We start from the raw sequence: 17,193 nt of genomic DNA, 5'->3' as shown, positions 1-17,193 counted from the left end.
AATTCAACGACATCAAACTTGGCTCTGGGAAGTTGTACTGTTGTATTTTGACTATTTTCAGACAATATATAGATTAGATTAGACTAAACAATCCATAAAATCAACTGATTATTAGAGAATGAAGCTTGCAGCTGCAGCCCTATAATATAGCAACTACAGGAACTCCACATGCCATGTCACCACTATTCATCTATCATCCCAACACAGCAGCTCATCTCTAAATGGATATTTAGTATGATAATGTGACACTATACAAATCTGTTAATTGCTGATTCTCCTGGTTATTTACATGCTAATGTTGTTGTGTCAGCTTGCAGCCATTCCTTTTTCCATGGTAAAAATGATTGCAGTTGCTGTGTCGTTCCCAAACAGCCAAGCCATCATTAATTAAATTCAGACTGTGTAAGACTCAACGCTGTGTCAGGGTTTAGGTACATCTCCAGCCATCAGGGATCAATTAACACTCTTGATACTTTTGAGCACCAGTCCCAGAGATGTATCAGCTCCATCCGAGAACAATCAGTTCCCCAATACTCCCAAAATAATTATCAGTGAAAAATCTATTAGTTATTAACTGGGAAAATGGTGGTGAGTATCATCAGCTGTACGTTTCCCTGGGACTGCCATGCATGTGTACGGTCATGTCATTACATGTTAATGGGCTTTCCTCTGATGCTACAGCGGGAGCAGAGAGACGGAGGCTGTGATGGAGAGAACAGGGAACCATTTGATGTTTGCCAGTTGAAAGAATAAGCCTTACTTTGGGTTGTGCTTTCCACAGAGGCATGCTGGGATTGAAAGAGCGCTTGCCCAGGGCTAAAGGGGATTTTTGGTGGGCACCACACATCCAATTACCACGGTAGCATCACAGAAATCCACAGGGAATGCACACACACACACACACACTAAATAAACAGACGCACACATTCATGCCTGTGCACGCGGGCACCCGTGCACACACCAACATGTAAGACACCCGCTGCAGGAGGCTCTCACCATAAAGGGGGCACAGCCAAATCTCCCTATTCTGCTTCTGCTGAATCGGATGCTCCGGAATTCATGAATATCATAAGCATGTGTTGATATGTGGCTTATGATATAAATATAGATTGCAATATTGAAACACCACCCAGGTTCCACCTCTTTGGAAAGCATCATTAATGCAGTCAGAGGAGCAATTACTGGATTTGCATGGGCTCTTCAGATGATCCGAGAGGACCTGCGCATCCACCAATACGTTGAGGTTTATTGGTGCATTTTAAAGCTGTTTTGAAGTATTCTGTTCTATGGCAAACACTGAGATTTCTAGCTCTTTAATATCCCCACCAACAAACTTTAATAACTACATGGTCCCACATCAGCACACCAAACACATAGACCTACCAAACCAAACTCATTTGAAACACATCCTGGAATGAATGCATAAATGCGTTTTTCTTTACTTCTACCTACGCAGGTTAATAACTTTAATATTTTCTATTTTCTTAAAACAAGGGCCCTAGGCCGATGGGAAATCATACTTCAACAGACATTACTATGCAATCGATTTTGTGATACATTTTTAATTATACAAGATTTGTCATTTCTTTTAGTACCGTGATGAAATGGCCCGGAGCACCACTTCTCTTTTATTGAAGCTTATAAATCTCTGATATCTGAGTATTGGTAAAGCACCTGTGCCTTAAGAGAGGAGATGACTCAACATTTGGTAAATACACCCACAATGTAACAAAATCAAACCTTGAGGTGGGTATTTAAATTATTTTCTTTTCAAAGCTTTTGCTTAACTTTGGGAAACTTAGGGAACATGGTTTTGGGCAAAGTTTTAGTCACGTAAACAGGGCGCTTGATATAAATGTCCTCTTTTTTTTTTCTTTCATATTTGATTCACAACTCAGACAGCTGCCCTGAAATATTAAAGCAACATATGCATTTAGTGAGTAAATACTGGTGTTCTTCTTGAGATCCAAAGGAATGGCCCCACAGTCCCCAAACAATCAACTCGAGATCTATTGACCTGCAATTTCACACAATCAAAATAACCCCCAATTGAGCTTAAGGGATAAAAATCCATGGCAAGTCTGGCTGTTAGCTTCAGAAAAAAAGTTGCTGTTCAAGGAAAGCTTTTCTGCTTAGCACAGAGACCTTTGATTACAACCCAAGAGCAGACGGATATAAACTCTGCTCCAACATATATTTTAGCAACCTTCTCAACGTAATCACGCCAACGAAGGATCACTGGAGAGGCCAAACCAGCCCATTACTTATTATTATTAAGACGTTTAAACTGCTCAGAGATGATGCCACTATTTAAGGCCTTTGGTACATACACAGAAACAGAGGAGTAATAATATTGTGCAAGGAAAGAGGCAACGGGAGGCCACATGGAAATAAAACGAAGGAAAATGGGTAGAAGCAGAAGTAATGAAATAGGGCAGAGGGTCATCTCGAGCTGTGAATGTGGCATTTGAGGAGGCCTGCTTCTGGCTTCACTCATCTTCAGATGAAATACATCTATGTGACATGAAAGACAAGTAAAAAAGGGCAGCCAAGTGCGTGTTTCTCTGTATGCGCATTTATATGCGAGTGAGTTATTTGTCCGGGAACATTACAAAAAAGTGTTTTATCACTTTTGATGTGATACATATGATGATCACACCTTTCTCTCTCTGGCATAAATGGTCTCAAAACATGTATTAACTCACTGCATCACACACAGTATGACAAGATGTGATAAAGTGAAAATGAATTAAGGAAAAGAATCAGGTTTCCTACCAGAACGCATTCTGCATAGAAAACAATTTCCCCACGTAACAGCAATTTTGTAAATTAATCAGTAATTGGTGTTGAGTCTTAATTTGGCAACGCTCATGATGTGGCACCTATGTCATTGTAATGATTACATTTGCCTCTTGAAATTAAATCATCTGGATATAAACCAAGAAAAATCTTCTTCCGCTGTCTGTAGCGAGGTAGAAGATCTCCAGAAGGAAGCAAACCTCATGCTGTGCAGACACGTGGACTGAGTCAGGAGTCAGATTGGAGAAGGCCCGAGCATGAATTTCTAAGACGATGCACTCTAGAGGACACTCGGGCAACAAAAACAGGACCAAATTGTTTTTTCTGCACTTTGACTTTTACAGTGTAATGTGGCTACTTCCATAAAATAATTCCTATGCACCTGTAAAAATATAACTTCAGGTAAAAAGAACTGCAAAGCATTTGCTGCAGCGGCCTGATAAAGACAAGAAGGAGGCCAATCAGAACTGGGCGAGTTTGCCAACACCTGCATTAAATCTTGCTCCGAGATTTCTTTCTCCGCTTAGGGAAATCTCGGTGGAGACTGCTTTGCCTACTCCAGGCAGCTCGGCTTGCTTTACCATAGGAAGCCATTAACTGACAGTACACGGCTTGAGGTTATCCCCATGGGTGTAACAGCCTCTGGGATATACGATGTCTGGCGGAGAGATGAAAAGAGCATGACGCTAAAGAGATTAGCTATTACATTGTGAATTTCTGTTAGAAGAATACGGTTTTAAGGGACTATTGAGGGATACAGAGGAAGCCAAATAACACAAAAGAGGCTCAGCGGACAGCTTGATAACCCCTTAAGAAAGGTTAGGAGGTTTACTAAGTGTAAAAGCGCAGGTAATGACTGCATCACATGTTCACGGGCACTTTGAGGCACGCTCAGCATCCACGAGTCTTGTCCAGAAAGACTGATGTGTGAACGCAGTGATAAATCACGCTGCTAAATTAATATCTCAGCAAAGTCTTGCATGCACGCAGAAAACAAGTACACACACACACACACACACAAAGGAATGACTAGATAGAGAGAGGGAGAGAAAAAATACAGTATGGATACGTGTGTTTTTTAAATGACATTGGTGTGGGTGGGAGGGGTGGGAAGGTATTAATGTGATCTTTTCCAGAGGTGTGTGTGCGGCTCCCCCGCTGTCTGGCTGTTGGGCATTGGATTTGGTCTGGGGGTGTCATTGTCAACACATTTACGTCGCCACTATTCCTGCTTGTCAGGGAACCTTAAGATAAGTAGGCTTCTTTCTGTTGGTGCCTCGTAGCAATGAAATGGTGGTGATTTTTAAAGAGACACGTTCAGCCTCTGTCTCCCCCCCCCCCCCCCCCATCCCAACCTTCTACACGCACAGCAATCTCATCTGCTCTCGTTCACAATTGTAAGGCTGCTGCGATGAGCTTTCGTTTCTGCAATCACTTCACATTTGTTTCAGTTGGCATGTGAGGGGAAGGAGAGATTGAGTGAGTGGGTAGGCAGAAATGGAGAGAGGGAGGGGGGGGAGGGAGGAGCAAGCGAGCGAGCAAGGAAAGCAACAGGGAAGTCAGAGGACGTGCAATGCCAGGCTCACATACTGTCACCATGACAACAGACATCACTTCACAGGAGCAGCACTTAGGATGCCTGTGTGGGCTGAAGTGACATAGTTGAAGGTTTGCATTAGCCTCTTGTGGTTGCCAAACGCACCAATCCTCCCCTGGCTTGCTTTTTGCTTTATTTCCACCACAGCACTGCTAAAAGAAGCCCCGTTGCTCTTGTCAGCTACCTATTGGGAATGCTGAGTGATTTGTACTTTGTGTGTAAATGCGGGTCCTGCCAGTTTGGCTTAACAAAGACAATTCAATTGACTGAAATGGGTAAGGAAAGACAGGAGGAGACATTCATATTCAATGAGCCTCTTTCATCGTTTGCGTCACTTTGAAGCTGGCTAGCATGTATAATTCCCTGTGATTTGTACTGATGCCAATCATGGAAATGATAACTCCGGATATGGAAACACACCACAGACATTTAAAAAGGATCTATCTTCGCAGCTAATCCTGCTGTTCATTAAGAAATATCTCTAACACTTTTTTTATGGCGTACAATTGATGTTTTTAAATGTAAAACTACTGCATGGCTCATCAAGATCTAATGCATATGCTAATGAGTTAAATATGACTAGCTAAATACAAATAAATGATCAACTTTATGCAATGATTTAACACCTTGTGAATAATCAATTTACCAAAAGAATTCTAACATACGTGTAAGTATTACATTAATTAACATAAAATTTGCTATATGCCAGGTAAAATGGCATAAGCCTCAGTCTCTTTCAGCATCTGTAAAAACATACATGTACCTGTTTTTTGCTCTTTGTGCACAAATTATTAACCTGGATAAAGGGATTTTGGTCTGCTCTTATCAGCATGCAGCATGTACGGCTGCATGCCTCGCTCTTTGCACTCGGGCTCGTCTAACCATTTACATATAGTGTACAGTATTAACATGCCGGCCGGACCGTAATGCGTAAGAGGCATGACGGAATAATGAGAGCGTGAATGTCTGCTGAAAGCAATGGAGGGCCATGAGGCCGTGGAATAAATCAAGCTAAAGCTATTTATTTCAGCTAACAGTGTATACTTTATATGAGAAGTTAGTGAATGCATGACTTAACTATGAGTTATTGGTTAGAAATGATGCAAGAAAATGTAAAACCAAAGCACGAAGCAAAGCTCTAGCTCATGCTCTTACTGTTTTTATTACAATTCTATCTGTTAGGCTAAAATCATTTCCTCAGGAACTTTAACTCTTGAAGCAACCAGAAAAGTGGAAAGGTTTTTTAATCCCGCCAAATATCCGTGCTACGAAAATGTGCACTGATCGGACATGTGGTGGTGCTTTGATAAAGTGGGTTATTTTGTGACAGTTTGACCCCATTTTTTCCTGGTCAGTTCTGGTTTTCGGTCAACCACACAAAGTGCATCCACTCAAGTACTGTACTCACAGTAAGTACAGCTGTCAGGTACTTGCACTTAACTTGATTATTTCCATTGTAATATTTCACTTGTAACTCCACTACATGCAAATGAAAGGCTCCACACACACTCACCCAGGTGTTTTCAATTACTCGGGCTAATTAGACCTTGCCAGGTGCATTGGGTTGAGCTGTGCTGGGAATACCGTCATTTCAACAAACCCTATGGGCGCTAATAAGGATCATAACAGGGTAACTTGTCTCGCACCAAAAGATACCACAGAATCAACAAAAGGTGGGTGAGGGAGATGTCACCCAAACTTAGTTAGTCTGTCCTGGAGAGAGGTCTGTCTAGAGAACATAATGTAAAACATTTGTGTGGGTGGATTATGGGTAGTCGAGGCTTTAAGAATACACATCACTTTATAAAATATGATGCATTATTAGTGATTGAACTAAACAGCAGCGCTGCCTCACCTATCATTATGAAAAATAACTCTGTCTGTTCCAAACTGAAAACTGAAACTAATTTGAATTGAATATTATGTATATAAATAAATAATGATATGAAGCATGTATACATTGAATACATGCTTCATTTCATTATGCCACTGTTAGGGGTTTGAATTACAGTCCTTTGTGAGCAGCTGATGCTACTGACATTTTATTTTTTTGTGATGACATTTTTATTATGCAACTAACAAACAATACACTGCACGTCCCAGGACCAAAAAAAAAAAACACAGAGGAAAGGCGGCGAGGAGGGAGACCCAACAAAAACACAACAGCCGGAACGGAGCTTGCAGCTCACCAACGAGGCTGCTGACATTTTTCAAACATTTTGTCTTGGCCGTTTTTATTCATTTCAAAAGTGCTGACAGGAAATGACAGAGAGGGAGATATGTGTCAGATAATATGGGAAGCCATCAGCCATCGTTCTGACGAGGATTTAGCCTCTGAGGGCAAAAGCCGAAGTTTTGGGTGTTCCAGTGTAACCGTCGGATATCTGGGCTAAGACTTCCTCCTCCGTGAGCCGGCCATTGTTTACAGTACGATTAGTAACCAAATCAAGGTCCGGACAACATTTTGGCCAATCTCTATAAACAGATATCTGCATTTAAATGTGGTTACATTAAAAAAAAAAAAAAAAAAAAGATAATAAAAAGCTAAATCGTTGTTAGACGATTGCATTTTGGTCAATGCATTCTGCCTCTTTTCCTCTCCACACAGGCTCTTTATCTGCATGCAACCAAAGACAATGAAACACAATTGGTCAATACTACTCAGACTACTAAAGACTACAAATAGAAACAATAAGACTTGTAATACAGTATGTTCATAGAGATTATGTGTAGGATAACCTGCTATACAGTTCCCTGGCTGGATCTGAACCAGTGGCAGCCCCTCGGCCAAAGGGGCACCCTTGTTATATTTCATCAAGCACAACAGTATCCAACTATCAGCCAGTCTATCATCTTTAGGAAAAACAAACACATTAGGCTAATGTACTGTGGTTGACAACAACATGAAGGAAATGGTTACAGAGAACGGAAGGGTATGGGAAGGAAGCACAATGCAATGCCATTTGGAGTCCTATCCCATGGCTCCACATCTGCCATGAGTCATACTACAACTGCAGCAGCACTACTGACCAGCTCATAACAAAAGTTAACATGAGGAAATGAACACTCCATGAAAGGAAATCACTAGAGATAAAAGGCTGTGCTGCTGTACCATGCAGTATCAGCAGGACCAAGGTTGACATTTATGATTTTAAATCTTGGTTTTAAATGATCAACATGATGAATGGCCTCTTGTCATAAGACAAATAGAAAGAAATATCAGTTCAGTGCCCTTACTTGACTTAATTTAATGTACAGAATTACTTTGGATAATAAACTGGGCGTACGGCCGGTCTAGTCGTGCACCAGGACAGGACCTGGGGCTTCTCAATATGACTTAAAATCGGAATCCAGATTAATTACACATTTTTCCTTGATAACGATAAATGAACGCTAATTAATCACGTTGTTCTAAATCCTCTTTTCTGAAGCCAAACTGTTTCCAGACAACAGGCCCTGCATTTTTTTTGGCATAAGTTGCTCAGTTGACCCGGACTTGGTGTTTGAGTTATCCTCCATAATGCTTTCCGTGCGGCTGACTGGTGCGGGGGAAGTCACATGACTACGCATAAGGAGAAAACAGGCCTGTCAACAGGAATAAAATAATCCAAATTATCGTCATTGGAGAAATACGTCTATAACAGCTTCACAATTTCGATGTTGATACATTTTCGATTTAATCGCCCAGCCCTAACAGGACCTTATGAATGATGACTACAGGATCATTAGCAGCAGCTTTCTGTCATCAGCACTGTACAGAGCAGGAAAAGTAGCTCAGGGTTTGGGGATGTGGGCTTAACAGTTGAAGCAGCCAGCCAGGTTACAATAAGCTTCTTTGGTCCGTGGTGGGGATTTGGCAATGAATGATCCAGAGGTAAATTATGTTCCTGAACTCATCCTAATCCTTCCAAAAGGAAGAAAGTATAACAGCTGTTCATGATGTGTGCAAAGTAGTTGATGCTACATCATACTTTCATTTTAAACACAAATCATCAAGAAAAATATATTCCATTCATCACAGCTGCGCACAACTCTAACTTTGCTTTGAACCGTGCATAAGAAAACAGGACTAGAATTGCTTATTTTCTGTGCAAAGGACATTGCAGTATTTGAAAAATGCTGTTAAAATCCCTGCTGGAACCATAAAGCTTACAGCTCCTTTGTCCATTTTGCCTACTGCTAAATTATACACAGCTGTATCTTCCAAATTAGCTAAAGGAGGCAGAGAGAGGGGGCAAAACTGATGGCATCCTACCAATGGAAGGATTGTCACCCCATCAACAAAGCCACACACCTCACATAAACACGGGTAACACGACCTCTTGGCTTTACAGCTAAACAGGAAGTCACAGAAATCTAATTACAAAGGCACGTCCCTGATTTTTACACAAATGAGAAGAATGACTCAGCCTGAAAAAATTTTTGCGAATCTGCAGGTGCTTTCTAAAGCCTGAGTAAAACACCTTGATGATGTCACAGTAATGTCCTCCCAATCTTGTCCTAAACCGAGGGACTCAGAGTCAGCATAGCCTACCCTTGGTTGCCTCAATTTTGGCATTTTTTAAAAGGTAAAGGTCCTGTACTTTTATTGTCACATTCACATAGATGTAACGATCTTCATTCTGCATTTAACCCATCCCTCAAGGGAGTTGTGGGCAGCCGTTTACAGCGCCCGGGAACCACCTCCAGACCTGAGCCAGTGCCTTGATCAAGGGCACTATGAGAGCCTTGTACATGTTTTTTTATGGTGGGGTAGAGAGCCTTCTTGCTGTGAGGCCACAGTGCTAACCGTTAGGTCAGCATACTACACTCAATGGATGTAGTACCCCTTTAATTTGAACTTTTGGTTTCCAAAATTCCCTCCACAGCTGTTTCACCTTAATCACATTGTATTGGAGTATTAAAGCGAAACTGCAAGATTATGCGGTGAATAGTGGGCCCAGCAGGAGAGCTTCAGACTTTAAAACTCCGCAGTGTATATTCAGTGCCAGTCTCGGAGGACTCAGTCCAAAGGGAACTGACATTCGGTATGATTAAGTTGGTGCTATCTGAAGCCCCTTCTTCTCTCCTACTGCAACGAATTACTTCCTCTGCTCCGTGCCCAGCTGTATATCCTCATTTGCCTCTGATTGAAGCACATATACTGTAGACTTCCCTCCGCTGTTTCCCGGGGCAATATGGAGAGAGAGAGAGAGAGAGAGAGAGAGACGGGCAGGGAGGTAGGGACTGAGAGTGGGAGGGAGGAGAAGAGATAGAGTTATCCGTGGTCTCATTACGGTTGGAAATGTGAGGGTCCCGATCCAAGGGAATGATGAAGGACTCTGTGGAGGAGGCCTCTGAGAACCAACAAAGACGGCTTTAGTTTCACTGGCAGAATGCATTTGCATAGCTTAGAAGCCAAAGCGACTGAACCGGGGCTCATGAAAAGAAACCCCAGCAATTGCTTGGTCTTCAATGCAAACGAGAGGGAGCAAGCAACAGAAAGACAGATACACAGACCGAAAGAGAGAGAGAGAGAAAGAGACAGACCGAGAGACGGAGACCAAGAGAGAGAGAGAGAGAAGGAGAGAGAGAGAGAGAGAGATGGAAAAAAAGAGCAGCAGGAACTTTTCCTCTTTAGTAGCGTAACGAGATCAGGAACATCTGCACATCCCATGGAGGTTGTCGTCGACTGACTTTGATGTAAAGAGAACATTGTGAAGGCTGTACATCCCAGATAAAGTAACAAGCAGGAAAAGAAAAGAACAGTGCCATGCTACCATACGTGTCATGTTCCATTTGTTCAAATTGGTTGTTACCAACATTAGAGATGAGTGCCAATTGAGAATATTTAGCATTGGTACTTCCATTTGCTACGACAGAAGAGCAGCTACTGTCCGATTGGCATTCTAGAGAGCATCGCAGAGATGAGCAGGAGTCGGAATAATAAAGCAACGTGTGTTAGAGGACGGAAAACCGAACGGGCCCAGGCTGGACCCGATGGGACCCAACGGGCCGGGCCGGGTTGGGACAGATATTTAGAAATGATTACATTAGCGCGATAAGGCATTTCTGTAAAATGGAGCTGCGGCTCCTTTAAGAGAGCTCAGTGTGTGTGTGTGTGTGTGTGTGTGTGTGTGTGTGTGTGAGTGTGTGTGTGGAAAGTGGGCAGAAGAGAAATGGAGATAGAGGAAAGTTTAGTAAGTAAGTAAGTTTAGTACACAGTGTGTGCGGTGTCTGAAATAAACCCCAGACTGAAAGCCAAGCTCATTCATCTGCTCACCAGGAACAGGGTTTTAACCCCGACATTATTCATTTTATAACGTAAGCCCTGGAGGTAACGAGTCTCCCCGGGTTTTCTGACCACGGTCGGAAACGAAGAAATCAAGAAAGGTTAACACATTGAACATTTTAAATTAAACAGCTTATTAACGTGCGCTTGTCGCCCCGTGTGCGCTGATGCGCTCATCTGTTAACATTTCCCAATGCCTTCCTACAGTTGCCTAATAAATGCCGGCTTTCCACACAAACAAACGTACACGTGTCATTAGTGTGAGAAAAAAGTGAGATTTTAACTGATCAGCACTCTAGTGTGTGTGTGGGGTGATGAGAAAAAAGGACACACTCCAAGGGAAGGAAGAGAGGGTGTGGATTGGAGTGAAAGGGTGGCGCAGATGTTGTACTTTAGTGGTGTCTCTCTTTTTGCCTCAGTGGCCTAGAGTCATGGAGGAATGACTAGCCTTCATCAATCCTCTTTAATGACTCTGGCAGCACCACTTAACACACTAGTATGTGATTTCTTCATTACTACTTCATGATTCTACCATTTAGTTGTCAGCGATGACATATGCCATTGCTCGTGGATAAAAATAAACTGCTGAAAGACTTTTTTTGCAAACTGTCCCATTCACCTGCGCTTGGGTCAATTTGGAAATCTGGAAGGAAAAGTGATAGCTGAGGCTTTGAACTCGATAAAAAAAGAGATGGAATCGGGTGGTAAAAAATGTGAATAGCTATTATTGAAATGGTTTGACTGTGAAAAAAAAGATATACCCAGCACTATATGATGCCTTCGATTTCAAATGGATGACCAGAGAAACGAATTCCAGCCTTGCCCTCTATAAACCCTGTTGTGAAACTCTACCACTTCAAAGTGACTGGCTCCATTATGTTATCCTCTCACAGGCCTCACTGGACTCAGTCACACACGCTCTGCCTTTCACCTGTGGTGCACAATACTTAATTTCACTGACACACACCCTCCCCCCCTTGTCTCTTTCATGTGTCAAAATATTCCATGGGTACAATGGGAGGCAACACAACATGCATGCTAATGTGTTATCACTTTCAATAATAATTGTTGATTTTTGAACCTTGCCAATGAATTTTCATTCAGACCACTTTAAAGATGAGGCATTTGAGTACATATACTGTACGTATTCTGTATTCAGTTCTACCTACCTACCTACCTACCTCCCTCCTTTTCTTCTGCAGTACCAGAATAAACAGCAGCAGTAAGAAGGCATGTGTACATACAGTATGTAAATCCTAACTCACGCATACTGTAGAATAGGCAAAACACCGTAGAAATGGGAAAAAGGGGGGTGACTGTGCTGAAGTGAATTATTAGGCTGCAGAACATCCATGCAAACACACAAACCGTTTAGCGCTCAAACAATTCCATCTGCTACATCTTCCTGTCTCTTCTTCCGCTGCTGATGCTGCTCCCGGTTTAAACCCAATAGTCCATACATCCCTCTATGGCAAAACCACATTGAGCATTGTGGGATATGATTCCTTCTAACGAGCTTGCATCTTTATCTGCACGCACACACTGTGGCATGGACACCATGAATCTGCAGCTTTGTTCTGACATTCATGTGATCGGTTTTGATTGTAATCGCCCTGCCTGTCACCTATGTATATATGTATATCTTGAATAGAGACCGCTTTATCAGATAAGAATGGTGACTCAAGCCAAGGTAATGGTTTCTTGAGGAATCTATGTTTGAGGAGAGGTAATGGCCTCAGGCTTAAATGCGTAACTGGAGGAATTCACTAACTCCAAACAACGACACCAACGTTGAAATCTCACACTGCCTAACGAGTGCTTAGAGGTTTGAAGATTAGGGAAATTTGCTGTGTATGCTACACATTTTTAGAAAGTTAAAAATGTCTGTGCAACAGGTTGTTAGAAGGATAAATGTGTTAATATGAGTAACTGTGCATATTATGTGCAGCACATGCACAACCTCTGCTTTGGTAAAAAAGCTGATGTCACAGCTGACAGGTTAAGGCCGTGCACCTCATAGTTTCCAACATGTCCCAGTGTTTGTCCACATGAATCGTTATTTCTTTACAGTGCTGCTGCTGCGAGGATGACCATTCATATGAGACATCATCTATGCCACTGGTTGCACAAGCAGACAGGGTAGAGACGAAAATGTGTGCTCATTGTTGTGTGTGTGTGTGTGTGTGTGTGTAGGAGATTCATAAAGACAGACATAAGGAAGAGGTAGGCAGATAGAGAGCCACCAAACATGAAAATAATACATGACGCTGCTGCTCAAAAGATTACAGCCCTCATGATGACATTTTCACAACACATTTGAGCCACGTTGACCTTTTAAATGAAAGTTAACGAATGACATGCATATAGGTGACCAGTCTGAGAGGGGCTTCAAGACAAATCTACCAGGTTCCACTGTCATAATATATGAATGCAGCCTACTAAATTTAGCCTGCTCACCAGCCATCATGAGTGATGGATTGGATGAGAAAAAGACCTGTGCATGATTGGCTACACACTCGATTTGCAGTATAACCCCAGGGTTGCTAAGAACATTTGGAGCCTCTTACTCAAACATGACATTCAGACCTGGTTTGTCACCCTTAAACGAGTTGATGTTGCATGGTCTTTTTTATTATGGGACCTTGTGAGTCTTGTGAGCAACCACTGTTTTACAAGGTCACGATCATATTTTAGTTTTCCAGCAGGAGCAAATCGCATACACTTACCGTATACTCCTTGGCAACGGATGTCCTCCACGACCAGCGCCAGCAGCCCAAAAACACAGATAATTAGATCCATCCTCTCACGTTAATCTCTGCATATCCAGCTCTCAATGGCAAGAAGTCCTTTCCGGGGCGGTGTAACTGATGCGCATAGACACAGCACTGCTCCGGTCCACACCCGTCGATTAATGTAGTCTGAGTATTAGCAGTAAAGGTATGTATGGCCGCGGGAGGCAAACAGGCTCATGTAGTGATTGTTTTGATGTCCACTGCCGTGTAGACAGAACGCGGAGGATGCGGGGAAGCAGGCAGGCAGGCGCGGGGAGTGGGCTTCAGAGAGCCCGGCCTTGGAACAAACAGCAACCTCTCCTCGACTCCAGGTGGGTGCGCTCCGCTGGTAGGCTACCGTGTGTCCCTGGACTTTAGCGAAGACCCCCGAGGCACCAAACCAAGGGGGCACACTGATGCTGTCGACTACAGGCAAACGGAGGCTCGGTACCCACGGACATAGCTCCTCAAATCCGGCGGGTGGTCACGGCTCGCTCCGTGGAGGCTGCTGCGTTGACTGCGTGCTGTCAAACGAAGCCATCACCTCTGCTTCACACAAAAAAACACTCGCACTGTCAAATTCTCACTGTTTTCACCTTCTAGACGGCCGTCAAGCTGCTGCTGTTGCCGCTACTTACAGTGTCGGCTCGTGCGCTCACACAGTCACAGCACTACTGCAGCCCGACGCCGCGCGCTCGACTCATCCCTGCCGGTGGCTATGACTAGGGGAGGGTCCAGTCCGGATGGCTTCTCTACAGCACCTCGGCGATGCCTGCTGTTGTCTCGGCGTAATGCGACCACTTTCTGATGAATTCACGCGACGGTGGGAGCCGGATGTGCCCACCGTGGAGTCAGTTGTGCATCAGTCACGTTGCGCAATACGTGCTACGGAGACCGAGTGGCACCGCAACCGGTCTGTGGCTACGTCAAGAGGTGCGTGGCTTCCAGCGCTCATCTGTATGGGAGGCTTCGCTCAGCGTCAGGAAAGGGGCGCAGCTGCTGGATGCTGAGAGAGAGAGAGAGAGAGAGAGAGAGAGAGAGAGAGAGAGAGAGAGAGAGAGAGAGAGAGAGAGAGAGAGAGAGAAAGAAATGGAACCATTGGAATTCAGGAGATCGAGCTGTAACAAACCTTTGCAATCAACACAAAGCACTAAGTCTACACTGCTGTCTGCCCATGTTTCAGCATGCCTCCCTTATCAGACAGGAAGGGTGAGATGCTGTCCGTCATGTAGCATCCACCTGCTACGTCAGATTTCTTCGGCTTGAAACGGTGAGATGTCTATGTCAGTCTATCCAAGCACACACCGCTGTTGCCGCTTCTGCCACAGGCCTACATGTTTGGGCAACTTTTTAGCAACATGACTTTTACATTTTTTAAGAGCTACTAAGTGGTTCCCAAATGGGTTCCCAGAGGGCCCTCAAGGGTCCTGCTGGCAGTTCCAGGGGCTCCTGCAAAATGAGAAAATTATATTCACTTTTGCCATATTTCCAAATTAACAAATCTGACCAAAGCTTTTACTTCACCACTGTCACATGAACCATTACAAAGTAACATAAATTATATTATTTCCTGTTGGAAGTGATTTGTAATATTAATTCTGGTAGTAGTAGTATCTTAAGTTGGACTACAGCTGTTACCTAGCAACTCAATTTCGATTAAATGCATAATTGTCGTGATATTTTCCCGAATGCAGCACTAAATGTCATACTTTGGGACAAATGGGGATGAATGCCAAGAACCAGTTTGATTTCTGATCCAATCTACAGTCTCAAACTCCACAAATCAAGCTTAGCTATGATGTCAAATATGCGGCTTTCAGGGGCTTGTAGTTTGGTGCAAAGTGGATGTTGATTCAGTTAATGCAGCATGCATTTAAAAAAAATTAACTTTACAAGTAACAATACATCCAGATTGCTTTCTGTATTTTGACACTCAAGGGGAAGTAGAAGGCGTGACGGAGCTTCAGATCAACTTCTCATCAAGACTGTAACATTGTCTTCACAAGTCATTTATCTACTGCAAGTGTTGGATTTTTCTTTGAATATTGTAACAGACAAGAAACACTATTTGAACTATTTTTCCTTGGAAGGCCTCATAGAGGTAGCTGGGGATGAACTGGGGATGAGATGGGGAAGTGACTTCTGGAGCCCCCGTGGGTGTTCTGGCGCCCTCTACAGGACTCCATCAGATTACTCAGTAATCATGCAGTCATTGGGGTTGTACCTAACTTGTGGCAGGCTATAATTTTGATTGCACATCCTCACTGTAAAATAGAAATAAAGAGGACACAATGATTATCTCATGGCCTCTTCAGACTTCCATCATTGTAATTGAGCTGAGCTGCCAATAAGCGATCCTTAGATGAGGACGTCATAGTGGCACAGAGGAGTAAAATGAATTTAGGGGGGTTAATATTTGATATAGGCTATTCTAAATTTCATTTTGGAAATCTTAAAGATTCATCATGTTCATCCGTTTTATACTGTAAGTGTGGTGCCCTTGAACGCCGGAGTAGTGGAGCAGCGGAGTAGTGAAGATAGCGACTGTAATTTGAAAAATGTTTCAGATCTTATTTTCTGCCAATAACCGGCTTTGTTTTTATCTCGATTGGTGTGTGGAGCGAAGAGCTCTATAAATGTATCATGGCTTCGATTCTGAATGTTTAACCATCTCTTGCTCTCTGACTTTTCGCTCCCTCTCATGTGTGAGCGTTTATGTGCCTGTTTTTGATTCCTTTCTTTGCCATATAAAGAAAGATCTCCATTCAGGAAGTTGTTTAATATTAAGTGTCCACTTGAGCTTAAATTTATTTTTGTTTGAACTCTCCATTTCTGTCAACTCAGATACTGTATATTGCCATTTTTCAAGTTGAAGTTCTTTAGTTAGGTTTTAGGTAGTTAGGACTGTTTGGCAACAGATACGCAGTTTCAACATGAATAGGAGTCGGTTGAATGTTCTGACAAGTATACAAAACTGGGTTTTGTCATATGGTGATGTGTTTGTGGTTGCTTATCCCCCACCTGCTTGCTGCTAATCATTGTTTATTGCTGTACATTTGCGTCACCCATCCGATAATAGCTGAGACTTTAACTCTCCATCTGTCTGTTGTTGATACATCTGCTCTAGGCTCCTCCTCCCCCTCCTTTTCCTCTGTCATCTCCTTCCCTGGATGAATATAATGCAACCTTTTTAAACCCAAATATCTAATGCTACTAAGTGCACTGACTTTGGAGGGAATGCGATTATGAAGTCCATTGTGAGTACAGTGTTTCAATGCAGCAGGGGGTTTATAAATATATTATGTCCCCTCTACTATAGTAGTTGGAGCTGCATGACGTTTTCCTAAATGTATTCAGTTATACGGTGCACAGGGTGTTGGATATAGTAGGAAACAAGACAATTTGGCATTTGAGAAAGCCTCTGTGGACTTCGCATTCATCTTCAAACCCAACAGACCTAGATGATGTCACGCTGAAATCCAAGGGCAGGGTCAGCGAGAGAGGTGTGTGTAGCTGCATTTGTGCATCTGCGAGTGTGTGAGAAAGAACATGAGAGGGTTATGGCTTTGGTACACTGACAATATTCTGCTCTGGTTGGCATCACACATGAGCAAATTTCAAATGGAACAACATGTATTTTTCCATCTCGGTGCCTTAAAAGTCATATAAAAGCCACTGGCCACCTGTGGAAAGTTCCACTGACAACTGTAGCTCAAAGCCTGTCCAAGCAATGTTCACTTTTCTTTTCTTTTTTT

At 42.9% G+C, this 17,193-nt stretch overlaps 1 protein-coding gene across 4 annotated transcripts in view; it reads right to left on the bottom strand.

Moving 5' to 3' along the window:
* The window catches only part of mdga2a (MAM domain containing glycosylphosphatidylinositol anchor 2a), a 174,024-nt gene extending 159,573 nt beyond the window's left edge, over positions 1-14,451 (bottom strand). For 3 of the 4 annotated variants that reach the window (XM_034900955.1, XM_034900954.1, XM_034900956.1), the window contains exon 1: positions 13,394-14,451. In XM_034900955.1, coding sequence (XP_034756846.1) covers positions 13,394-13,466 — 73 coding nt within the window. In that variant the 5' untranslated portion in view covers positions 13,467-14,451. The remainder of the gene's footprint in view (positions 1-13,393) is intronic. The other variant, XM_034900953.1, reaches the window with a different exon arrangement.
* Between the last annotated feature and the right edge of the window lie 2,742 nt (positions 14,452-17,193).

The sequence above is a fragment of the Etheostoma cragini genome, chromosome 18 (assembly GCF_013103735.1).
Source record: "Etheostoma cragini isolate CJK2018 chromosome 18, CSU_Ecrag_1.0, whole genome shotgun sequence".
NCBI lineage: Eukaryota > Metazoa > Chordata > Actinopteri > Perciformes > Percidae > Etheostoma > Etheostoma cragini.
The sequence above is the reverse complement of the archived record's forward strand: the minus strand, read 5'-3'. Positions and strand labels throughout refer to the sequence as shown.